Below are 24,813 nucleotides of genomic sequence, written 5' to 3'. Positions count from 1 at the left end.
ATATCTGCCTAGATTGGCAAAGCAGTAAAAGATAGGCTACGGGTTACAAATTCAGACGTCAATGCCACTCATGGCCAAAAAGGTCTCCCAGCCCGCTGCCTTCATAGGATCCGAATCGTACTCCTCTTCAGGCTCCATGCCATTGCCCCAATTCTGTCTCAGACGCATAATCAGACACCAGATGTAGCCCATATCCTCCCAGCGGCCCAACCTGCGATAAAGTTCGCACCAAAGCATCTGGTGGATGGCCCTATACGAGCTGTTCAGCGCGCCGACGATCCAGCCGGGGAAGACGCTTGTGCCCTCGCCGGCGACGAACAGGCGGCCTTGGGAAGCGGGTCGCCGGATGTATCCGAACAGGGACGAAAACTGGCCCGGCCCGGGCATGCAAAAGTGTCCGTTCACGTAGGGGTCGTGGTTCCAGTCGTGCACGTGGTAGCTTACGACCAGCTTCCGTAGCGCCCCTTCGTCGTACTCGTGCATCGCCGCCAAATCAGCCATGACGGTATCGAAGATCCAGCTCTCGTTGCCGCCGAGGCGGGAGGCGTCCTGGGCGGCGCTGTAGCAGGCTATGAGCACGCCCGACTCGCCGGCCGGGGTGTCGAGCGCGTGCGAAGGGTACACGACGACCCGCGTCGGGCGATCCGTCATGCCGACGCCGCTCTGGGTGATGCCCTTCTCTTCAGCCCACCAGCGAGTCCGGAACTTGATGCCTACCTTGACGGCGTTGTCATAGCTGAGGACTCGGATGGCCTCACGCTGCCCGTATGTGAGCCCGACGTTGCGCAGGTCCATGATGTCGAGGCAGGGCATCGTCGTTGTGGTGATGACGTGCGTATACTCCTTGGTGATGGGCGTGGGCGGCCTGTCCGGATTGTGGGGGTGGCTCTGCAGCATGGTCACCTTCATCGGCATGCCCTGCTCCTCTCCCTGAGCATGCGAGATCCCCGTCACCCGCAGGTGATTAAAGGGCTTGTTTGCGAGTTTGGCAGCTGTTCGCTGGGCAACGATGTCGGTGCCGCCGTTCAGGATCCACCACGAGTAATCGTGTTTGTGTACAGGTGGTTCATCCCCGATGGGATCCCTGATGGGTTTTGGGTCGTAGGTCGGGGCGGGTCCTGGGGGATACTCAAACTCCAGCGAGAGCACAACCCACGATATGAAAGCCGCGTCGAAGTGTCTTGTTCTCCTATTCGGGAGTTGAGCAGGTCAGCTAGGCGACGGTGTCGTCAACAGGTAGGAAGGAGAGGTACGTACGCGTCCATTACCTCGCACCAATTGGTCATGTAATAGAGCTCCGGACTGGCAGGTACATAAGTAGGCGCTAAAGGGTAGGGAGATGGTACATTCAGCTTACCCGTCTATGTCCAAGCCCTCCGTCTCGCGCCCAAACTTCTCCATCATGTATGATCGCAGCGAGATGGCCCTGCGATCGATAGCTATAAGCTTCGCCATGGTGTTTTCAAAGTCAGAAGCCAAGCCATCCCTCCATTCTTGAAAGACCCTTTTCAGAATCTCTCTGTAGCCAATGGTCACGAACCTGCCGACAGAGCGCAATGCAGCCCCTTTGGTTAGATCATGACATTGATTGTCAAAGCGGGGGGCGGCTGGTGCTCACTTTTTGGGGACTATGCCACCGTTCTCGACGCTGACGCGGAAGTGGTCTTCCTCGGACCCGGCGGTAACATTCGTCTTCAGTATGTTGTTATAGAGCCAAGGGTTATTTGGGCCCTCGAAGTAGTAAGGGATCAGGCAGCCCTCGGCAGGATGGGGATTATTGTCTCTTGTGATGTTGAGAAGCGCAAGCAGCCGAAAGGTCCGCCTCATGATGGGGATGTCGGGGAATAGCATGGCGCCAACCTCGTAGTAATCACCGGGCTTTGAACTGAAGCGATAGGACCACATCCGGCCACCGGTCCTCCCGGTTGCCTCGGAGACTTCATTTGTGATGCCAAGGTCCTCGAGGATCAACGAGGCATACAAGCCCCCAATCCCGCCTCCGATGACGCCGACCTTCCACTCGATGGTCGGATCGGCCAGCGGATCCCGCCGCCTGGTGTGCTCGTCGAGCTCGTCGAAGTTGACGTCTATGAAGCCGGGGGCCGCGGCCTTCTTTGGATCCAGGGAATCATAGGGATCTGTGATGGGCGTGATGAAGGGACCACGAAAGTGTTCTGGTGAGCCGAGATATCTCTCAAGGAGCTTCGCGCAAGACAGCTCCAGCTGAGTTTGGACGATGCGCTTTGCGAGCTTGGCGCGGAGGGTGGACACAGATGGCAGATCCATATCGACGAGAGAAGCCAAAGCAGATCAGTTGAGCGTGTTGCGTTGCAAACGTGTTGGGATGGTGACAAGTTCCGAAGACACACCTCACCTTTGCCTCATTCGCGCACCCTCAGGTCCGATGTTGGAGCAACCGCCGTTGACATATAGAGGTACCTATATCCTTCCAGATGGACATGTGGACATGTGGTGGAAACCTCGCCATCACTAACGTAATCCATGTGTCCTGGTGTCAAGGCAAAGGCAGGAGAATGAGGGGTCTAACTCACTTCGCGGGGGGTGGAAAAGAAAACCGTTTGCCGTTCCCCTCCCCCCCCCCCCCCCCGCCAACGTTCTCTGACCAACGGCACGGCCCGGACCAGCGCTAAGAGGGATGGATAAGGGCAGTGCTAGTGAAATGGGAGGTGGTCTTGCAGGAAGAGGATGGTATTAGATAGAAGCGAGCCCAATAGTTATGTGTGTCCTCTGTGTCGTTCTGTTCAATTGGCTGAAGATAAGCCCAATGTCCACCCCTTATTTCTAACAGATGGGAGCCCAATACACTGTCTTTGTGATAAATGCTATCAGACTAGGCCGCCAGCCAAGTGAGGGAGTACAGTATATTGGGTTGTCTTGTTGTAGGAGCGCGTCTTGCTCTCCTGGAGGTATGTCCATCCAAATTAACCCATCCAATCAATTCTAACACTGTCCCCCCTCCCCCAACCCAACACACACACACTACCTAGGCAGTATTTACGCGTATTAACCCTCGGCGGGGTCGACCCCGCCCTTTTGGCTTTGGTCGGTCAGGATGTCGGCGATGGAACGTCTGGAGCAATGCAACGCCATCCTTCGAAAACTGGGCTACTCAGACATCATGTCTTCCCTCTCACAAGTGGAGGCTGTGATTGACGTGGTCGCCCTGCATGCGGGCACGTTTGCGGTGCAATAGGCCTGTGCCATGTGTTGGCTAGACGGCACGGTAGATTGCAAGTAGACGCAGTAATTGGCCACAGTCTTGGTGAACTGACAGCATTGGGCAGCCTACCATCCGCCTAACATTCTGCAAGTGCGTCCTGGGCTCCCAAGTGTTTTTCTGCGTGTGAGCATCCTTCCCACTTTACTAAGTACTTAATTATTCCTTAATTCTAATATAAATCTAGTATCTCTTTAACTTTATATTTATATTTATTTATTTTAACTTTAATAATTTAAATTAATTACTTTTATTTATTATTTTAATAATAAACCTATTTAATATATTTATAAAAGTTATTAGTTTTTTTTAAAAAATAATAAAAAATAATAAACTTTTTCTTTATTAATTACTTTATTAATAATTTAAAATAAAAAGTATATAAGCTTTAATAAAATAATAAATAAAAGTATAATAAAACTAATTAATTAAAAACTAGCTAGTTATAATATTATTAAAGGCATTTAAAAGTAATATTAAAAAGTAAAGAGAATTTAAATTATAAAGAGATCTTAATAAGATATAACTTTAATTATTTATAAAATAGTAATTAGCTTTTTTATTAAATATTTATAAATTAAAATTAAGCTAAATAATAATATTTTTTATTATATTAAGTATATATAAATATATATATATATTTATATATACTTAATATAATTTTAATTTATTACTTATAAATTAATATTTAACTTTTATAAAGCTTAACTTAGTAAAAAAAAATAACTTATTATTAAATTTATAAAAGTTTATTATATAATTTAAAATCATTATAGCTTAGGTTTATTATAAGTTTAAATCTCTTAATATAAGATTTATTAACTAATTATTTAACTTTAAATATAAAGTTTTTTTTTTTAAAAAAAAAATAATATACTTAAGAGAAGTATTTCATAGAATCCTATATTTTCTAATAAATATAGTTATATATACTTAACAGGCCGCTGTAGTAGCTTCATAAAGCTCTTAACATATTAAAAGATAATAAGACAAAAAGAAAAAAACATACAACAGCCGGTGTTCGCTGGTGGTCACCCACCCAACTACTAATCTGCCGGTTAGAGGCTTATCTATGGGGGAGCAGACGGGACCCCGAGTTCTCCTCTACCTATGGTCGTATGTGCTTGGTTTGGTGACAAACCAGATTATACCTAGGACAGAGACGAGACCTCCAGCACGTTGAAACAGGAGCATCTATGTATTTACGCCCTCCTTTATGTGTTGCTATGTACGGGCCATCTTGCCATCTTACTCATAACAGACAGTTTGTGTGAATATATACAGAGCTTCGTGAGCCATAACCTCTATCCTTCCCTCAAAGATGCGTTTTACGCTGCAATCGACCAGCTAAAGTTGGTAATCAAAGAGCCATCGTTATCATGCCCGCCAAACGCCTCCCACAGATCCAGACACATGTCAATAGACTGCTCGCCGCTCGTATTCTCATCCGCAACAATCGCCTGCCTCGTCACGCCGTTGTGCGTCATGGTAATGACCTTTGCGCAGAGGCTGTTGTCCTGCGCCTCGCCAAACTGGTCAAAGATGCCCGAGGGGATGGCGACGAGGGACATGCTGGCGGGGACCTGGTCGGCGAAGAAGGTGCTGAGGCCGCAGGCGCCAAAGTCGTAGAAGATCTGGCGGCAGTTGGCGGCGGAGCCGAACATGAAGATGGAGCCGTTGGTGCCGGAGCCGGAGATGGCGGCGGCGGCGGGCTCCTGCGTCTCGCTGATGGGGGAGGCGGAGGCTGTGAGGGCCAGGGCGAGGGTGGTGATGGAGAGGGAGAACTTCATTTTGGCGGTATCGGGAGGGGGGATGAAACGTGGAGTGCTTCTTGGGATTCTTGTTGTTGATGTTCGTCCGGGGGACTTACACGGGAGATGCAGCCTTGACTTATATACACCACGGCCTCCCTCGTTCCCTCATGGCCTTATGGGCTACGACAGCTTCATTCTCGTTCAGCATCGAACATGCACGGCCTAAAATCTCACAAACATCTGATGACAATTTTCCCGAAGGGCAGTATGATCCTCGAGTACGCGGCCTTCGCTCAGGAACCTTCTTTGATCCCTGCCTCACCTGGCTCGACCGAATCCCTGACAGACAATACAAGCTATATACGGTGCCAACCTGACCCTCAAGAGCTTCTCGATTTACGATAGCCTCACTCCACTGTCGCTCCCATTTCCACGAATAGTGTCCGAGCTTTTTGACCAACAAGGCAGGTCGGAATAAACCCCCCAGCTAGCTTCCTCTTTAACCCTCCTGCACAGGCCATCCAGAAGCTGCTTATTTCAAGCATGAATAATTCCAAAGGCAAGGCTTGAATGTCAAGGCTCGCTGTCAATACGAAGCGAAATAATTTTTCCGTCGATTGGAATAGAGATGGGGAGTGGGCCGCATGCTGAGCAGCAGGCATTGCATACGAGCGTGGGCTGACCGGTGGTGAGAAAGGGTTGTCTATAACCCTGTCTTCCTAAACTGAAGCTTATTCATGTTGTTTCTTTGTCTTAGATACAGCATCATGAATGTGAACCTTGTCCAAGTGTTGGCTGAGTGGCAGAATATTGCCATAACTCGATCTGCAACCATTCTGACCTTTTCATACAATCTTGTCAAATCCAACGACTCCTAGAATTACATCAACACATTTCCCTCCTTCTCCCACCTCAAAGAGCCACCATCAACGCAACGACAACCAACAGCAACGTCCCCCCTATCCTCCCCGCCGAAGAAGCCGCCTCCTCCGCCGTGCCCTCCAGAATCTGCGCAGGCTCATACGTATGCGGCAAGCTGGAATTCGTCGTCCCATTCCAGCAATACCTCGCAAAGCAGTCCCTGCACTTTGCGGGAACAGCCGTCCTCGTCCGGACGAGGCTCCGTGAGAGGATCGCGCAGGCAACGCACGCCGGCCAGTTCGAGTCCACGGTGCCGTTGCCCATGGTCGCCGTGTTGTATCCGTTCTGTATCATATCGTTGCGCTGCGCGTCGCTGTATTCCAGGTCAAAGGTCGACACGTTGGAGTGGAACGAATAGGGGGCGTTGGGCATGTACACGATGAGCGGCCCCGAGGGAGTGTCGCTTCCGTTGCTGCAGCCGAAAAAGGTCGGGCGCTGGTTCAGGCCGAGATTGACAAACGTGTTTTGATCGGGAACATCTGGGAACCTGCTGTCATTTGCCGACACCCTGGCCTCTGACCGGTTGAACGTGGCCACCAAGGAGGTGCCGTTTGGCCACAGCGTTTCCGTATCCGCAGAGGCGTCGATGGCGAAGACAACGTCGACCTCTCTCTCGGCCAGAAGCAGTGGGTGCAGAGGAATGTTCTGCAGATCCTCGCCACCATCCACGAGAGCCAGAACGGTGGAGTTTGCGTTCGAATTCACGCTGGCGTTGTACCCAAAGAAGGGATTCGGCCAGCTTGCAATGTCTCTGTTTTCCGAGCTCACGTCTGCCAGCGATCTGTTGATGGTCTGGATCACAAACTCCGGGATGCCCTCGACGCGTCCAATCTGTAAGAATGCCTGGTTAAACAGAGAAGACGAGCTGCCCATTACGAAGCCGGCGTTGTCAACACCGGCGATGCACTCTCCCTCACGGGGGATGGAGCCATTGGTGAAGTTGGAGCCGACAAATTGGAGCGGCGCAAAGGCTTCCAGGCCTGGATCGTACGAGCCCATTTCCCAGGGGTTGAACTCGAATATTGTTGAGTTGCTGGCAATCTGAAGCTGTCCCGATGTCCTCTCAATGGATACGATGAGTGGCATGGGAGCCGAAGCATTCACAAAGTCTGTATCATTCGATATCGATGAGAAGGTAAATGCTTTCGTGAGATGTTAGCACGCTGCAGATACACGAGGTCCTGAACGGAGTGGCTTACCAGGTCCTCCGTTACGCGGGTCGACGAGCTGATAAGACAGGGCTCTGCCCCAATAGTCTGTAATGGAGATGTTGAAGCCAGCATTGCTTTTGCCCTCGACGGCGTCAAACACCTCTTCGAAGTAACTGGTAATGGACAGATCAGAGGGCCCTACACGAAGTATTAGCTGGGCGACTCACTCATACAAGGACAAGCAGCCCGTTCTTACCATGGAGGATGGAGTTGTCAAACTGCCAGAGAGTGCTCAAGAAGCCGTGCGTAGAGCGGATGATGGACTCGACCGACGTGAAGTTCTGCACATAAAGACTCCCCACAAGCCAGCTCCCCCCCGACAACCCTGCGAGATACGTTGCCGACTGCAAAAGTCCCCCGAGGTGTCCCGTCTCCGTCGCATTCGTCGATCTGTTGTCAAACGCCGCCAGAGCGCCCGCCCCCGTCATCAACGCCCGGTATCCTCCTCCCGAGATGGCGATGGCGACCCTTGGAAGGCCGGTCCCGACATTGGTGAGATTGTCAATGTAGCGCCCCGTGTCGAGGCCGCTGATGTTGGCCCGGCTGAGGACGTCTTTGAGGGCCTGGACGGTGTTGTTTGTGCGGAGGGGGAGCCAGTCTGTTTCGTTGCGCGAGAGGCCCGTTGCTGCGCGGATGGAGGGCCGGTTTGCTGGGCATGAGACGCGCGCTGGGGTGTAGCCGTCGGGGGCAACGGGTGCGGCTCTTTGGATGAGGGACGATGCTTGGGTGCTTGGTGGGAATGAGGCTACGCGCCTTATATCAGTGAGGGTGATGGTTGTTTCTGTTACAGATGTGGCCTACCTGAAATCATCAAATACACAAGAAGGCTGGAGAGGATGCGCGAGATGTGAATCATTCTCTCCATGATGAGCAGCCGGCAAGGAAGCATTCAAGGCTGATCCAAGACGAAGAGGTGCTCCGGTGTCAGCAATGCCAGAGTGAGTGCTATTGACGAATCTGCTTTCTCTTCTCACTGAATTAAGCTATACAGGATCGTCACCATCACAATGGGAAGTCAAATCGAGAGATGGTCCTCGAGTTGCTCGATAACCGATCAGTGTCAGCGAGTAGCGAGCTCCAAACCTTTCCAAGATGATGGAAGAAGCAACAAGCATTATAAAGAGCTTCTGGAGAAAGAAAACAAACAGCTAGCTCACCAGCCACGGTTTTCAGCTCCGATATACAAAAGCGTTCATTGACTGCGATAGTGTAAGGATCTCGTCATTCCGTGTCTCGGCGCTTACGACGACTCGACGCGGCCATTCACTGCCCGCTCACTTGACAGCCAGTTGTGTGTCAGATTACGCCCGAAGACGACCATAACGAGGCGTTGACATAAACATGTTGAGAATTATCATGGCCTCTATTTCTATCTGTTCCTTTTTCTCCAAGGCATTGGTATAATACCCATGAGTGAACAAGAAATGTGGCACATGTCTGCTCTCTCTCTCTCGGATCTTCCGGGGCTGCCGCATTCCGCGGACTTTGTGCTCGAGCAGCAGCAGTCTTAGTCAACGGGACAATCTGGTCGTGAAAATGCATCTCACTTTTAAGCTTTTCATTAGCGGAGCGCCAGATCTCGTCCTTCATCTTCGGTGATTGGGCGAACGGGACGAAGTCCGGAGTGGGTTATGAGTTATAGGAGACCGGCGCCGTTCAAACTCAGCTCCTCTGGGGAAGATGATTATCGGGTATTTCAATTGGCTAAGCTTGACAGCTCTTTGATACAATAGAAAAAAAGAGAGATACAATGCTTATGTCTTGTCATTTACAGGGGTTGATGAGATTCTCTATTCCTTCTAGCAGACGAGCCAACTAGTATCTATATATCTCTAGACAAACAACGCTCAACATCTAAAACAGTCTACAGGGCTTTTCAACCGCTGTCCCAGCTCCTCTTCAAACGTAGCTCATACCGCCGTCCACGCCGAGGACCTGTCCCGTCACGAAGCTCGCCCCGGGACTCGCCGCAAACAGAATAACACTGGCAACCTCGTCCGTCGTTCCATTCCTCTTCACATGCTGCTGGACGCGGAACTTTTGCGTCAGCGGGTTATCCTCCGGCGGCACGTAATCAGTGTCAATCGGCCCGGGGGCAACGACATTGACGGTGATGCCCTTGGGGGAGAGCTCCTCCGACCAGGCGATGGTCAGCGAGTTGAGCGCGCCCTTGGTGGCAGAGTAAAACGCTGCGTACTTGCTGCCGGTGCGGGCAACGACGCTGCCAATGTTGACGATGCGGCCGCCGGGCGAAGCGAGATGGGGCAGAGCAGCAATGGTCAACAGGTGAGGGCCGCGGACGTTGGGATGGAACAAGGCGTCAAAGTCCTCAATGGTCGTCGTTTGAGGGCTGTCTGAGCCTGCGAACCAGCCCGCGTTGTTGATGAGGATGTCAATCTTGCGGCCTGGGAATGCGGCGACGGTGGCGTTGACGATGTCGGTGCCAAAGGTGACGGAGGAGGCATTGGCCTGCACGGCAATGGCCTTTACGCCGGTAGACTTGATCTTGGCCAAGACCTCTTCGGCGGCAGTCTTGTTGGAGTTGTAGTGGATGACAATCTATCGCATATTCGTGTTAGTCAAGGCTCAGAGAAGAAGCTGTCACAACTCGGGGAAAGGGGGGGAGGGATAGAGGGAGAGAGACATACATCAGCGCCAGCCTTGGCGAGGGCATATGCAGTAGCATAGCCAATGCCGTTGAGCTTGGAGGCTCCGGTGACGATGGCAAGTTTCCCGCTGAAGTCGGTAGACATTGTGATTGTGTTGTTTGATTGATATTTGTTCCAGGGAGACTGCAGAGTTGTTGACGACTTCGGATTGATTGATCTTGTCCAGGGGAGACTGCAGAGCCGTTGATGATCCAAGCTGTTGATGAGTTGTGATTGAGACACTTTTCGATTCAAGTCTACAGCTCTCGGCTCCCCTTTTATGTTATCCAGACGTCAAGCGAAACCATCTCCATCTTTTCCTGCAGCGGCCCCGAAACAACTCACTCTCCTAGCCTTGTCATTGACATCTCCAGATTCTCGCGATAACCCTCAACAAAAATGCAACACCATTAGAAATCCAGAAATCATTGATCGTGATGAGAAAGCACACTTATGACAAATGCGAGTTTAGCTAGATCTAATAGTAGAACCAGCCCTCGAAACCACAAGTTTCTTCCCCCACAAGCCCACAGCAGGCACTTGAATCTCGCTCCCTTCAGGCACTGCCTATTCTGGCACTTATTTCTTAATGCTTCCGCCAGCTCTAGTCAGCCACTGGATCGACGCTAGACACGCATGAGCAGGGATACCAGAGACCGCATCCGGAATAGTCGGTTCTTTGAGTGAGATTCTTGCTACGCCCTGGCAGTTGGAGTCGTACGAACTAGACGGACGAGGGGGTTGAGCTAGACGCCCCGATTGGCTCTCAGGGGGGAAGGGCTGAATAATCGAGTCCAACAACTTGGGTTCTAACCTTCTGACATGTGCAGGACTAAAGGACTAGAGACGCAGGAGGGGAGGATCGAGTTGGTTTCGGTGACGTCCGAGGCTCCCATCCCGATTCTTGTTAGATCAAAGTCTCCCTCTTAGTCGTCTCTACTTAAAGCTCTAGCTTCTGCTCCTGTAACCTCTTTAGGCATATAGTCCTCCTCATCTCGCATACCAAAGAGCAAGCAAGGCTCGCAAGAAGCTTCTTGAAACCCGCTTGAACTGGACTGAGCTTCTTACTACCGATCCCGCCACACAGAGACCTTGAGAACCATACCAGTACTCCGGAGTTACGGACTCTCTGTTGGGACAGCCGACACACACGCCCTGAGGAGCATTTGGCTTATTCAACGCGATACATCGTCTCAACCAGATAGACCAGATACTCGGAGGAAGTCCCCCCACTCCCTGCATTATAAATCACTTATACGGAGGAGTTACTTTCCCCTGGCACAGGATGACCCCCAAGCAGCAGGACGAGGCGGCCGATCCCCCGTCCGACGGCCCGCATCTGCTCTTCATCAATACCACCGGCTCAGCACGCGGCCGGCCCCGGGACGCAAAGACAAAGCGCCAGATCCGGCAGCACGTCATGCGGGACATCGGCAAGGCGCGCCGGAAGCCGCCGCGGAACCCGCAGGTCAAGCTGCGCGTCCGGTCCGCGGCAGTAGAGGCAGCGGCAGACGCAGTATCAGCCGAATCAGCAAAGTCGGCTGCATCAGCCTCATCCCCATCATCTCCTACCTCTAAATCATCTTCATCAAAGGCACAGAGTGAGACTCGGTCCCAGTCTCAGACCCATCTGCAGCTACAGATACAACCACCGCCTCAATACACATGCGGAAAGCCCCTTCACCCTCTCCCCCCTCTCACCCGTCCCTTCTGGGACCAACACCCTCTCGCCATCCTAGAGGCGACCTGGGCAATGGACGCCTTTGCGGCCTATGGTCTGGCCCTGGCCGTCTCTTGGAACCTGTCCGCCAAGAGTAAGCAACTCCCCCCAACCCTTCCCCATCACATCCAGTATTCTCACATTGACATATTTTTCATTTCCAAAACAGATTCGTGCAAATCCCACTTCTGGTTCCCCTTCGCCTTCAAAGCCTCCAACTTCTGCCGCAGCTACCTCACCGGGCCCGAAGTCCGCACCGCCATCCACGCCCAGCCCACGGAGCGGAACATGATCTTTGCCCTGGCCCGCTCCACCGAGAACGTGTCGTGCATCGAGATGAAGCTGCGGGATCCCGACATCAACATTGCCACGGCAGACAATGTGATTCGCGCCGTGGTGGGCTGTATTTGCTACAATGTATGATACCTGATGCCACCTCCGAAGCTGGTATACTGATCATCTTCCCTTCCCCTTAGTACATCATTGGCGACTTGGCTCAAGCTCGTGTCCATCTCGATGGCCTCAAGCTCTTGATCTCCATGAGGGGCGGCATCGAGAGTCTCTCCGACAACCAAGAAACCATCTTGATGCTATTCTGGTACGCCAACACAACCCGCCCCCAACCATATCCCCTACCAAACCCTCTCTAACCCCCATCATGCCTCCAGGATCGACACCATATCCTCCCTCCTCTTCGACCAAAAGCCCCGCTTCCCAATGCCATCCACGCTCCTCCCCCCCATCACCCCCCATCACCACCACTCCCACGAAATCCTCACCCCGTTACCCTACCACCTCATCAGCCTCTGCCCCAGCCACGAGGCCCACCACCTCGGCGTCGTCTCCGCCCTCCGCGACATCGGCAGCCTCACGGAAGTCATCCAGTCCAATCTCGACGCCTGGGGCGACGACCTCTGGAAGGAGGAAGTCTTCCTCGGCACCCGCCTCAACCCCATCGCCTACCGCCTGCTCGACTCGCCGCCCCATCCGCACGCGGACAGCACGGACCTGCCCTGCTGCTTCACCGAGGCTCTTCGTCTGGGTGTGCTCCTCTGGATCCTCGGCGTTAAGCAGAAGGCGCAGGCTTTTCCGGGATCGCCGGCCTTGTACGTCAACCGTCTGCTGCACCTCCTGCGAAGCCAGAGCGTCAAGAACCTCATCTCCACAACACCCTACTTTATCCCCTTCCAGCTCTGGCTCCTGCTTCTCTGCGCAACCATGTCGGAACTCGCCTCTGAAAGGATCTCTTCCCTCGAAATGGTTGCGAATATGATGAGTGAGTATGACTGGGCGTGGGAGCAGGTCATGGCAAACGTAAAGCAGCTCCCATGGATAAGCGGGTTCGAGGCTCGTGTCCCTTCTCTGTCCAGCGAGGTCGAGCTGTTACGACGCACGGTATGAAGAATTTTACAAAGAAAAGAGTAGGTATGAGCAGCCGGGCATCTCTAAGGAGAGATTCCGACTGTAATAACGATGGAATGAAGTTACGAGGATATATGATCCTTTGCTGCTTTTCCCACGAGCCGTAACACCAGAAACACCAGACAAACACAGACGATCAAATGACAGCAATACGAATTCAACACGATGCCATGTCATGGAAACAGAAAAAAAAAAGCTAGGATATCTCAAAACTATGAAGCCTTCCACGTAGCCGAATCCAACTCATACGTCTCCGCAACCGGCCCAGACTGCCATCCAGCCCCGTACGTGTTTGGCGTCGCAGGAGAGACCGTCGCAGCCCCTTGCTGCTGATGCCCGTAATACGGCGAATGGGGCGGCTGCTGATAGCCTCCTCCTCCGTGCACCGGCGAAACCGGCGGCTTGTACTCGCCGCTCCCCTGGAGCTCCGGCCGAGGAGAGGCGTAACCGGGCGGCAACTCGCTCAAGGGCGTCCCGGTATGTCCCTGGAGCTCCTGTCTCTCGGTGCTGTGAAGCTCGGGCACGACGGCGACGTTTGGCCCCATCTTGGACGTGTTTTCGAGCTCGGGGGGGCCTTCGAGATGAGGAGGGCCGTCGGCTATCGGGAGCTGCTCTCCCTTGTTCTTGTTGCGTTTCCGGCGGACGAAGAATGCCACGGCGGCAATGGCGGCGATGAGAACGACGCCTGCGAGGACACAGGCCGCAATGACGGCCGTCTTGTTGATCGAGTTTGTCTTTGAGCTCGAGTCCGCGCCCGAATTACCGTCAGGAGATGATGATGATCCTCCGTCTTTTCCACCATTATCGGAGCCGCTGTTTCCTCCATCGCTGCTGCCACCGCCACCGCCGCCGCCGCTGCTCCCCGTCTCGGAAGGGCTGGCGGAAAACGAAGAGACGCGGTTGGTAGGATGCGGATACGTTTCCGTGGCGGTCTCGGTGACGGACAGGACAGTCTCCTTTTCCGCCGCGCTGCAGTACACGGCGAAGACGTCGAGGGCCGAGGTGACGTCTGCCGTGGCCGTGTTGTCGCAGTTCCACTTGACGTTGGACGTGAGGGTGCTCAGGATCCGGCCGCTCATGCCGGACTTGATGCAGACGCACGAGGCGAGGGCCTGGGGACCGGTGGCGCAGTATATTTCCGTTTGCTACATTGAAGTTAAAGGGTTAGTAGCGAACACGACTGCGGCCAGGACTGTCGCGTAAGGGGGATATAAAGCAAACTTGCATCGAGAATGGCAGACGCAACGCCGCTTTGGGCGCATGACCGCAACGCCTTGAACTGGGGCAGGGCCGTGATGTGATATGTCACTGCGTAATGGAACCGGATGTCAGTTGCCCGTACAGCTTATTTGTTTCTCGGTAGTCAGCGGCAATCAAGCCTGGCTCGACGTACTGTCTCCTGGCGGCCCCGGCGGCTGCGTAAACGTCGTCGTTCCGTTGTTCATGGCGCAGTATTCGTTGTAAAAGTCCTGAGCAGCGGTGATGTCGCCTCCGTTGGAGCACGAGTATCTTCAACACACGCACACACATCGTCCATTAGCTCAAGCCTCACACCCCGTCCAAAGATGAAGCTCGACCTACCGAACAGACTTGCTGATCACGTCGCTGACTTGTGAGGGGATCCCGCCCTTTCCACAAACGCAGGGCGCAAAGAGATTGGCGGCCTCGGGGCACCTGGACGCGTTCTAAGCGGTTGTGGTCAGAGTGTCAGTCATATCCTCCTCCCACCTCCATCATCCTGCCAGCGGCCGTGTAAGAGACTGGAAACAACGTACATCCCCCATCACGGCTTCCGACAGCGCCGACTGGGCGCATTGCGGAAGATAGTTGATCTGGCTCAGGTCGGTGATGTAGGCCTCGACCACGTTCTTGGTCGGCGTCGAGAAGGTGATCGGCAGGTCCTGGTTGCAGTACTTGGCCAGGACGCTCGATGCGCTCTGCTGGTCCTCGGTCGCGGTGCTGCCGCAGCTGACCTTGACGTCGCGCGAGATGGACGACGTGATGCTGTTGAAGCGGTCCGTGTTGGAACAGGCGCACGACTGCAGCTCCGTCTCCGAGTCGCCGCATATTGTGCCGTATGTGAGAGTCGCGATGTTGTAAGAGATGGCGTCGGAGACACAAGGGGCCTGTGAGTGTCGAGCTCTATGTTAGCCATGTCTCTCTCTCTCTGATAATGGACACTGATACATCTACATCTACGGCACATCAACCTACCAGGAGAGAGTAGATATCCAGGTCCGTCACGTAGTTGAGGTCAGCCTCGACGAGAGCTGCCAACAAGATGGCTGGAGCGAGAGACAGCCGCGTCCGCGTTGATCGGCGCATGGCGGGCTGTGGCTGGCCGAGGCGACGGTGCTAAATGTAAACCAGCAGAGAAGATGGGGGGAGGTAGAAGACGAGGAGAAGATGTTGCTTTCAGCTGCTGTTCGAGACGAGAGCGACTCTCAGGGCTGAGTCTCAGCAGTAGCACAGAAGCACGACAACAGCAACGGCAACAACACCAAAGAGCGTTGCCTTGCACCAAGTCAAATATCACCACAAGAAGAGATACAAAAGATAAAATGACGGATCAAACAGTTTTTCTTTCTTTTTTCTCCCCCTGTCTCCTCCATCTTTTCTTCTCTCTCCCTCTCTCCTCAGCTTCCTCCGCTTCTTCTTCTGCTTCCTCTCTTCAACCTCGTCAACCCATCACGGGGAACCCCTGCCCAGCGCCAGCGATTAAACAAACGGCGCCTTGGCAGCAGCGCACCGGCAAAAGGAGCTGGGGCTGAACTTTTGCAGCTTCGCCATTTGACGAGACCCTTGACAGCTGAACTCGACGTGCAGCGCGCTATGGCGCTTTTTCGGGCTACGGCCGTGGGCCAGAACAGAGCGAGGCTGAAACGGAGCTTTTTGTTTTTTCTCTCTCGCTCTATGAGGGCATCGCGGCTAGATTAAATTGCAGTGACCCCGCAGCGACGGATGGCTTGCCTGTGGCTTTTTTGTTAGTACTCATGTCGACGGTGGAAGGGGAAGCGGAAAGGGGAGAGAGGGCCCTAGGAAAAGCCTCGTTGTCTGGACCGGCATGTGAGACATATGCAGGCAGGGGAGAAGCGAGCGGCAGATGGAATGGAACAAGAAAAGAACATTGAAGGCTTCATGTGGTGCAGAGGAGAGGCAGCTCCTGTCTATGTATGTACATACTACCTGACACAACAGTTTCTCATCTCATAGCGAGCTTGAGATGTCCACATAGGCGTTGATGGTGGAGATAGTAGTCTTAAGTCTAACTAAGAGCTTAACTCTACCCGAGTCGGCATTCTGACTCGAGGCCAACAACTCGGCCGTTGCGCTCAAGACGACGGCCAATTACTCCCGCTGATGACTGCCGGATGTCCATCGCACCCATCAGGAGATGCAGTGTGATGCATCGGCACATCACGAGCACCCGCTGCCTCATGCATCTCGAAACACGTCCGCCAATCATCCAGGCTTGTCGTGGGAAGTGCCCCGGCTCACCCAGGCAGATAACATTGACGGAATCCTCATGGCTAGCTGGCTCGCTTAGTAGCTCGCATGATGAGGGATTCATCGTGACAACCTCTGCTGGTAGCTATCCATGATACTACTAGAATCTTGGTGGGTGTAGAATAAATGAGAAAATGAGAGGTAGAAGTCCGGGAATTCACGCCAAAACACTGTATATTCATCAGGGTAGGTTCTCGAACAACACTCAATGTCCGCTCCATGTTTGATCGCCAGCCGTCGCTGCAAAATTCACCAACATGAGCAAGGTAGGTTAGATCATAAAGGTTAACCTTATCAAAAAGCCTATTCAGCACGCAAACCTACTTTACCCTTCACATTGAGTACGGTAACTGCTGATTATGCTGTCTTCACTGGTGCTTTGATATCAAGGGCTTGGGCCATATACATGTACGCTTACCTGTGCATCTCGGGCAGCTGCCACCACCACCGAAATACACACAGTCACATCTTCATATGTGATGCGATGCCACCGATCTCTCGATATATTTCACTTGCACATGGTTTCACTCGAGGGGTATACTTCCGGCGGCCAAAGCCTAGCATGAGCTACCTAGGGGAAGCTATGAGTTTCTAAAGCATACACCGAGTCCAGCCATATAATATCGTCCCTTGTCTCTTCCTTCCTTCTGCACACAGGCAGCATTTCTACATGGTAATGGCCCAAGTCAACACAAATAAACAAAAGATACACATAGCAACCAGCATGGATACTGGCATTGCGAACAACTCAGCTGCCAATGGCCCTTTCACCCCTGCACACACTCTTATCGACACCATCTCGGCTCTCGCCACAGTAATCGACTCCCTCATGGAATTGCCCACCGAACCACCGTCGATATACATGGCCATCACAGGCGTCATACAGCCCGGCGGCGAATGCTCCCTGTCCATCCTGAGGCTCTACATCCACCCCACGCAAGAGATACACTTGATCGACGCCCAGGTCCTCGACGAAGAGTGCTTCTCAGCGCCAGGCAAAAGCGGCAACACGCTCAGAGACATCCTCGAGTCCTTCCGCATCCCCAAGGTCTTCTTCGACGTCCGCGACCACTCGCACATCCTGTTCCGCCGCTTCTCCATCAGCCTCCAATTCGTCCTCGACCTGCAGCTCATGGAGCTCGCAACGTGCTACAACGCGTCGAGGCGATTCGTCAAGGACTGGAAGACGTGCATCCAAAAGGACGCGGGGTTTTCTGCTGCTTCCGAGAGTGATACGAAGCCCTAGGTGGTAACGGAAGAGATTCGGAAGAGGCTCGCCGGGGAGGGCAGGATCTCGACTGTGCTCGCGAATCGGCCCCTGACAGAAGAGGTGCAGGGCTATCTCGCGCGGGATCTGGACACGTTGCCTCGCCTGTGGGCATGCTACGACGGCAAGATGACCATGATGTGGAAGAGCAGGGTGGTGGAGGCTTCGGCGGAAAGGGTCGATCTCTCGCAGTCGCCGTTTTATCTCGAGGCGAGAAATACCAAGGATTTGGGGCCTCCTTGTTGGAGGTTTCTGTGATGGATCGGGTATGAGAGGTGGCTGGGATGGTTATGCTGGAGCCTGAGATATTCTTCAACCAGGCAACTGTTGACGGGCGGCGACGATGTTGATGTCCAGAGGCATGGGGTTGATGGGATGGAATAAGGCCTCAGGTTGCCCAAGTCCATTGGCAGTCAAGCTGTCCCGTAACTCCGTATTAGTGATCGTTCATGGCGGTGCTCACAATAATGCCGAGTATCATAGCTAGCACCAAGGTGCATTCAGTACTTCGGTTAATATTTGACCCTATTCCCAACTCCTTTGACGATTTTGGGGTAATGAAGCTACCAATACAGGTATTAATGGGAGTAACAAGTATTGCGTGAGCATCAGGAAGTTGAAGCTCTCAACGGCAATGTTGCCCGTCAGAGTCATCGTTGTCCAATCAAGTGCAGGGCAATTCCGTTTACGGAGATGCACCAATGTCGACTAACTGCGTCGAGTATACACGAGCGAGCTCCACCTCGGAGGGGATGCGAGGCTTGCCTGTGAATAATGAAATACCCCGGATGGGAAGACTGATCGGATGATTGTTTATGATAGTTCTTGATCGATGGAGTATATAAGGCATCTTGCCAGTACCAGTCAGTGTAGGTGTCAGTGATAGAGGCACCGTACGCAGCATAAGAGTCACACTTTCAGAGACTCTAGAGCCTCGTCCTGTAAAACAGCGAGCATCAGTTAACGTCGAGGAACAGGACGAAAAAAGGCCAAGAAAGCAGGATAGAGCAACAGCTCGGAACATCAACAAACAGGCATCTCCGAAAGATGTATCTCCGTAGCGACCACGTCGAGACAGACCTCCGCGTCCTGCGGCAGCTGATCCGCGAGAACCCATTGGGCCTCTTCACCACCGCCATCGCCTCGTCATCTTACCCCTTTCTCCAGTCCAGCCACATCCCCTTCGTCCTCGATATTGAAGACGAATCCAGCGAGACGGAGCTCGGCCGGCTGAGGGCGCACATGGCCCGCGCCAACCCCCAGAGCAAGGCCATCATCGACGAGATCAAGCAGCGCCAGGCCGCAGGCGACAGCAACCCGACGACTCTGCGGCAAGACGTCCTCATCATGTTCACCTCGTCTGTCCAGCACTATGTCACGCCCAAGTTCTACACGGCCACCAAGCCGGCGACGGGCAAAGTTGTCGGCACCTGGAACTATGCCGCCGTCCAGGTGTACGGCAAGGCCACCTTTTACGTCGACGCAAACGCAGAGGAGACGGCAGATTTCCTCGATTCGCAGATTGACGATCTGTCCAGCTTCAACGAGAGGGTCACCATGGGCTACACGGGAGAAGGGTCCAGGCCCAAGCCGTGGCAGGTGTCTGATGCGCCAGCGGCGTATATCAACATGAAGAAGAAGGCCATCATTGGGTTCGAGGTCAAGATTGAGAGGATGGAGGGCAAGTTCAAGATGGATCAGGAGGTGGGCGATGGAGACGCTGATGGAGTGATTACAGGATTCAGTGAGTTGGGGACTGAGATTGGGACAAAGATGGCGAGCTTGGTAGAGGAGCGGAGGGAGCTGAAGAAGCAGAAGAAGGCGAGCAAGGCGGGCGAGTGATGTATCTCTTGGCTATCAAACGGAACCGGCGTAGAGATGAATGAAGCAATGCCCCTCAAGATGCCTAATTAGAGGTTTGGACAGAGGAAATGGCTGTGATATTGTAAACTGTGATGCTGATGGTCAATATCAAGATTGAAGGAGAATGCTCAAGATACCTCTGACGCCCCGCAACCCCGGACGCTCGCACATGTACTCTGTACCAGATAAGCAGCCCGATAAAGCAGACCCGCTCTATTTTGCAGGGAACCGACGCAGCTCTTCAGAGCGCGGACGAGTTCAGTCAGTCCATTCAATCCCAGTTGCTTCAACTACCTTACACAAACCAGAGCTTCACCAACGCTCCGCTTGGCTCAATTGGCCAAGATCACCAACCTCACAACCAGGTCGAACACGAAATAAGCGACAGACGGCCCCTATAGATCCGCTCCGAACCGCAAAACATGTCTAGCAAGCCAAAGTCCAGATGGGCCAACACCGCAGAAGACGCCGAGTTTGAAGCCCGGCTCAAGAGAGAAAAGGAGGAGAAGCGGCGCAAGAAGGCGCAGAAGCTCCAAGAGGAGGAAAAGAAGAAACAAGCGCTCCTAGCTTCTGCCGCGTCAACGACATCACAACCCGACGCCAACGACGGGGAAGATAACCAAGATGCTTCAGTACCACCATCATCATCATCATCACGGCCCTCCAAGCGCCGAAAACTCACCCCTGAGCCCTCCTCCAGCACCACCACCAACAACGACAACAACACCAGTTCTTCTTCTTCTTCTTCTTCCCTGCTCCGCTTCGACGTCGGCACCTGGAGGCCCTGTCGCAGCGTCGACAACTACGACAAGCTCAACGACATCGAGGAGGGCACGTACGGCTTCGTCGCGCGCGCAACCGAAATCGCCTCGGGCAGGGTCGTCGCCCTCAAGCGCCTCAAGCTCGAGCCCGGCGACCCCAACGGCCTGCCCGTGACGGGCCTGCGCGAGATCCAGATTCTCAAGAAGTGCCGGCACCGCAACATTGTGACCATGGAGGAGGTTGTCGTCGGCAACGACCTTTCTAGGCCAGACAAGTAAGAACCCCAACACGGACAAACAAATACAACATACTCTTATTAGTAAACTAACCGTTGTTACAAATCGCCACAGCTCCATCTTCCTCGTCCTCGAATTCGTCGAACACGACCTCAAGAGCATCCTCCAGGACATGCCCGAGCCCTTCCTCTCCTCCGAGGTCAAGCGCCTCCTCCTCCAGCTCACCGCGGGCGTCGCCTACCTGCACCAAAACTACATCCTGCACCGCGACCTCAAGACGTCCAACCTCCTCCTCAGCAACCGCGGCCTCCTCAAGATCGCCGACTTCGGCATGGCCCGCCACGTCGGCGACCCCCGCCCAAAACTCACCCAGCTCGTCGTCACCCTCTGGTACCGCGCCCCGGAGCTCCTCCTCGGCGCCCGCGACTACGCCGCCGCCGTCGACATGTGGTCCGTCGGCTGCATCATGGGCGAGCTCATCACCCGCGAGCCCCTCCTCCAGGGCTCCAACGAGGTCGACCAGATCTCAAAGGTCTTTGAGCTCTGCGGCGTCCCCACCGACGACTCCTGGCCCTCGTTCCGCCGCCTCCCCAACGCCCGCTCCCTCCGCCTCCCCAAGCAGACGCCCCCGCAGGCCTCGGGCTCCGTCATCCGCGCCCGCTTCCCGAGCCTCACCGCCGCCGGCGCCTCCCTCCTCAGCAGCCTGCTGTCCCTCGACCCGGACAGGCGGCCCTCCGCCGCAGAGATGCTCGACCACGAGTACTTCCGCCAGGACCCCAAGCCCAAGCCCGAGAGCCTCTTCCCCACGTTCCCCAGCAAGGCCGGCCAGGAGCGGCGGCGCCGGCACGAGCCCGACGCCCCCGTGCGCGGGCAGGCCGTCGCGCTGGGCGACGTCGACTTTAGCGGCATCTTTCAGGGGAGGGACAAGGAGGAGAGAGGCGCCGGCTTCAGTCTGCGCATGGTCTGAACGGGGGGCTGCACCATTTTATTCCCATCACATTGCTTACTATTTCAAGCCTCCCATCTCGTTATGCCCTCTGCTACTCATTGAAGCATGCCCATTTGTCCCATCTCTCGAGATTTTAGATACACATTAGAGCAGCCAGTTTTGTTTATACTATACCAAAGAGTACACACAGCCTTGCACAGGCGAGGCACAAGACATCCATCCATCTACAAAAAGGCGATTCACATCTTCCCATGTGCACTCCTATCACTGACAAGCCAGCCACCTTTTCCAATACGAAGAAGTGCAAATTGTTCAACATCTGGTCAAGGCCATCAGCCCATTAAATGTATACGTCATTAAAACTTGTAACTATCTTTTTCGTCTTCTTCTTCATCTGAGTGGTTCCATCGTGAAAAGAGTCGTCCGAGTAACTTTAATGCACCCCCTTTGTTTATCCAAGCATGCACGCGCGCAATAAAATAGACTAAAAAAACACCAGCTCAAAGAACAAAACGCCTTTGGAAATGACCCGTAATTATCGCCTGTGATGAATTTCCCCCCCTCTCCAAAAGCTTCATATGCAAAAGGCTACACCAAGAGGATTGTTGCAGCAGCAGGAAAGGCCTGATTATTGGAGGTCCAGGCCAGAGACAAACCAGGTGAAGCTGAGCACCGTCACCAGGCCCATGGTGATGGCAAAGCCCAGAACCTGGTGGTCAAACTTGGACAAGGCAGCATTGCAGGCGTCGCACCTCCACTCGGGAAAGGGAACGTAGGGCTGAGGAGTGTAGAGGCCAAAGGTGAAGCTGCTAAAGGTGCCGAGGTAGCCAGCGTCCGGGACGTCGCTAATGGCCGCGTCCGAGTCCTTGATGATGAGCGTGTACATGGCAACGGGGAGGGGCGATTCCACCGAGCTCTCCTGGACGCTGCTGTCCCAGGTGTATGCGGCAGACGGCTTGAAAGTCATGTTGGAGGTCAGTGTCCAGGTCTCCGAGGCCGTCGAGCAGCTGATGAGGACGTCAATGGCGGTGGGCGTCCCCAAAATGTTAGTGTAGTTCCATCCCCAGGTGATGTAGTCGCCAATCTTGTACAGGGCGGCGCTCGCGGCGAAAACGTTGGGCGTCTGCATCACGACGCTTCCCGGGGGGGACTCGGGGGGGTATTGCTTGTGATCCGTCGACTTTGATCCCTTCTTAGTGCTCGTCGTCTTCTTGTCGTCCTTGTCCGTCGTCTTGCTAGCCCCCTTCTTCGTGCTCGACTTGTCGTCGGAGCTGTCGCCGGTTTGGGTCGCGTCCGCCGCATCGCCGCTCTGGGTCGGTTTAGCAGTGTTGCCCGGCAGCGTGGGCTCTGCAGTGTTTCCCTCTGTCAAATCGGTCAATACAGGCTCATCCAAAGCGCAGGGCGTATGCCGCATCAGCGCATCACGACATACCCTTGTCAGCACGAACAACCAGCGCGTCGAGCTCGGGAAGCCAGCCGGGCCAGGCTGACACCAGAGGCGCAGCGGAGGAAAGGCACAGAGCCAGGTGCATCAATGTCGCCGTGGGACGCATCTTGCCGAAGTGATATGACTGTTGATTCTAACCAGAAAAGAAATGATGATAACGAAACACAGGCGATAACGCAACACGCAAGATGATGCGGATGTAAACAGTCCCAGGAACCAGGAAGCAAGCCCGGGTATTGAAGCCACCCACTTCCGGTTCAACAGAGGATCTTGATAGCAAAAGACTGGTGTTTGCTCGCAACAAAAATGCTCGGTGGTTGGACAAGACAATGGCAAGCGCCCCCTCGGCGGAACGAGTCAAGATGGCCTTGTGGCTGTACCACAAGCGGGTCGGATCGTTGGCAGATGGACGGGAAAACCACAGCAGCAGCAGCAGCAGCAGCAGCAGCAGCAGAGGAAAGCGAGTGTCGGAGCCGTCAAGAGAGGAGAGACGGAACGATGAAAAAGCGAGGGACGATGAACGAAGCAACGAACAGGGCGGCTGCGGGTGGAGGGGCGACGGAGATGGAAAACGGAGAAAGAAGCTGCTGTCAAGGCTCGAGAAGGAAGGGTAAAAAAAAGAAGCAGCGAGAAAAGGGGACATACGAGGAGGTGCAGAAATCCCGAGATTTCCTCTTCACTCGAGTCCGTGTACAAGCGTGTACGGAGTGACCTGGACGAGGTACCTTGGTCGTTCCCGGGGCCCAGAATAGTGCCACGCACCGCGCCATGGCCTGAAGAGGCGTAGCGGAAGAGGCTCTAGACAGGGGTAATGTTGGTGAGCCCTTGCCTGATCGGGCGTGGCGTAGGTAAAAATAACACTGGAATCTCGCCCGTGGCCGGAGCCAGCAGGGAGGAAGAGCGGATGGGTACTTGCCAACTGTAGGGAGCTTACGGTCAAGCTGCATGTACCGTTCGATCCGTTGAGAGCCTGCATATGGGAGGACCGGGGTACTTGAAGGTACTTGCTTTTTTACGGATTGACATGGTCCATCAGAAGCAGAGAGGAGACGGGAAAGAGAGGGAGAGACACGGATGGAACCGAATGGCAAGGCTGTGATGGAAAGATGACCAGATGAAAGACGATTTCTTTAACCACCAACGGTTACTGCGTGGTACCTGTAAGAGAGCATCACACAAAGTAAAAATAGTCCTCTGCATGGCCCGGAGCATTTGATTCGACGAATGATTCTTTGCCTTTTCGCCAGCGTCCTCGTGTCAGGTCCGGTCTTCGTATTAGGATCTCTGCTCCCCCTCCGAGGTCACTAATGGTGTGCATGCCACACCCGTATCCGAGCTGGCCAAGAGTAGATCGCGTTAGCTCCTCAGCGGCTGTTTGTGTGGCTGACCGTAACAGAGGGTACAGGCGCCATCAGCAAGCCATACCCGCACCTCCATGCTGTACGAGCAGCGCTTCAGGTGGCACCGTGGCGATGCAGTGGATCGATGCGATGGCGCTGACGACTCGGAGCTGCTTCGTATGTACCTGAGAGTGCTCGTACGCACTTGGACCGGGTTGCTCTTAGTCTCACGCGGGCAAGATGCCGATGATGCTGTGCTGGGCGTGCCACTGGAGGACGGCAAGGAGTTGTCCGGTTCTGTCCTCTATATAAATAGGTACTAGTACTAGTATATCTCTGAGCATCATGACACCTCGCGCAGGAAAAGCTGCGACTCATCGTCTGCAACTCCATGTCAATCCATGCCTGGCCTTGTCCGCACAGTAAGAATGACTGCATCGCCGTCGTGAGAAGTCACCCAATTCATCGTTGCGCCGCGTCTCACCCACGTCAGATCTTTATTGTACATTTAGGTACTATTATCTGTAG

General features: G+C 53.9%; 10 protein-coding genes across 10 annotated transcripts; 4 read left to right on the top strand and 6 right to left on the bottom strand.

Annotated features, from left to right (window-relative positions):
- Positions 1-51: 51 nt before the first annotated feature.
- On the bottom strand, positions 52-2,286 carry BBK36DRAFT_62205 (hypothetical protein; the record flags this gene model as incomplete). The annotated part of the gene is made up of 4 exons (XM_024898380.1): positions 52-1,189; positions 1,258-1,302; positions 1,358-1,519; positions 1,676-2,286. 4 exons carry the CDS (start codon positions 2,284-2,286, stop codon positions 52-54), a joined length of 1,956 nt encoding a protein of 651 aa, XP_024745180.1.
- A 2,280-nt stretch (positions 2,287-4,566) lies between these two features.
- BBK36DRAFT_1133818 (hypothetical protein) lies at positions 4,567-5,028 on the bottom strand (the record flags this gene model as incomplete). The annotated part of the gene is made up of 1 exon (XM_024892118.1): positions 4,567-5,028. The coding sequence occupies one exon, from the start codon at positions 5,026-5,028 to the stop codon at positions 4,567-4,569; it is 462 nt and encodes a 153-aa protein (XP_024745179.1).
- An 876-nt stretch (positions 5,029-5,904) lies between these two features.
- On the bottom strand, positions 5,905-7,989 carry BBK36DRAFT_1173098 (lysophospholipase; the record flags this gene model as incomplete). Its single annotated transcript, XM_024895829.1, has 4 exons — positions 5,905-7,055; positions 7,113-7,262; positions 7,321-7,869; positions 7,926-7,989. 4 exons carry the CDS (start codon positions 7,987-7,989, stop codon positions 5,905-5,907), a joined length of 1,914 nt encoding a protein of 637 aa, XP_024745178.1.
- A 1,034-nt stretch (positions 7,990-9,023) lies between these two features.
- Positions 9,024-9,877, bottom strand: BBK36DRAFT_1130851 (NAD(P)-binding protein; the record flags this gene model as incomplete). Its single annotated transcript, XM_024891889.1, has 2 exons — positions 9,024-9,683; positions 9,773-9,877. The coding sequence occupies 2 exons, from the start codon at positions 9,875-9,877 to the stop codon at positions 9,024-9,026; spliced, it is 765 nt and encodes a 254-aa protein (XP_024745177.1).
- Positions 9,878-11,057: 1,180 nt separating this feature from the next.
- Positions 11,058-12,893, top strand: BBK36DRAFT_1130663 (hypothetical protein; the record flags this gene model as incomplete). The annotated part of the gene is made up of 5 exons (XM_024891864.1): positions 11,058-11,252; positions 11,448-11,586; positions 11,662-11,909; positions 11,969-12,090; positions 12,161-12,893. 5 exons carry the CDS (start codon positions 11,058-11,060, stop codon positions 12,891-12,893), a joined length of 1,437 nt encoding a protein of 478 aa, XP_024745176.1.
- A 233-nt stretch (positions 12,894-13,126) lies between these two features.
- Positions 13,127-15,239, bottom strand: BBK36DRAFT_1173095 (hypothetical protein; the record flags this gene model as incomplete). Its single annotated transcript, XM_024895828.1, has 6 exons — positions 13,127-14,059; positions 14,180-14,193; positions 14,308-14,423; positions 14,496-14,599; positions 14,690-15,040; positions 15,129-15,239. 6 exons carry the CDS (start codon positions 15,237-15,239, stop codon positions 13,127-13,129), a joined length of 1,629 nt encoding a protein of 542 aa, XP_024745175.1.
- Positions 15,240-17,250: 2,011 nt separating this feature from the next.
- On the top strand, positions 17,251-17,946 carry BBK36DRAFT_1173093 (hypothetical protein; the record flags this gene model as incomplete). The annotated part of the gene is made up of 2 exons (XM_024895827.1): positions 17,251-17,650; positions 17,681-17,946. The coding sequence occupies 2 exons, from the start codon at positions 17,251-17,253 to the stop codon at positions 17,944-17,946; spliced, it is 666 nt and encodes a 221-aa protein (XP_024745174.1).
- A 789-nt stretch (positions 17,947-18,735) lies between these two features.
- BBK36DRAFT_1130772 (hypothetical protein) lies at positions 18,736-19,530 on the top strand (the record flags this gene model as incomplete). The annotated part of the gene is made up of 1 exon (XM_024891877.1): positions 18,736-19,530. The coding sequence occupies one exon, from the start codon at positions 18,736-18,738 to the stop codon at positions 19,528-19,530; it is 795 nt and encodes a 264-aa protein (XP_024745173.1).
- A 432-nt stretch (positions 19,531-19,962) lies between these two features.
- On the top strand, positions 19,963-21,516 carry BBK36DRAFT_1190108 (protein kinase; the record flags this gene model as incomplete). Its single annotated transcript, XM_024896654.1, has 3 exons — positions 19,963-20,183; positions 20,241-20,587; positions 20,664-21,516. The coding sequence occupies exons 1-3, from the start codon at positions 19,974-19,976 to the stop codon at positions 21,514-21,516; spliced, it is 1,410 nt and encodes a 469-aa protein (XP_024745172.1). The 5' UTR covers positions 19,963-19,973.
- A 610-nt stretch (positions 21,517-22,126) lies between these two features.
- BBK36DRAFT_1173090 (hypothetical protein) lies at positions 22,127-23,051 on the bottom strand (the record flags this gene model as incomplete). Its single annotated transcript, XM_024895826.1, has 2 exons — positions 22,127-22,860; positions 22,931-23,051. The coding sequence occupies 2 exons, from the start codon at positions 23,049-23,051 to the stop codon at positions 22,127-22,129; spliced, it is 855 nt and encodes a 284-aa protein (XP_024745171.1).
- Positions 23,052-24,813: the final 1,762 nt, after the last annotated feature.

This window comes from Trichoderma citrinoviride (assembly GCF_003025115.1).
Source record: "Trichoderma citrinoviride strain TUCIM 6016 unplaced genomic scaffold BBK36scaffold_21, whole genome shotgun sequence".
Taxonomy (NCBI): domain Eukaryota; kingdom Fungi; phylum Ascomycota; class Sordariomycetes; order Hypocreales; family Hypocreaceae; genus Trichoderma; species Trichoderma citrinoviride.
Note: the sequence above shows the minus strand (reverse complement) of the source record. Positions and strands in the feature narration are given on the sequence as shown.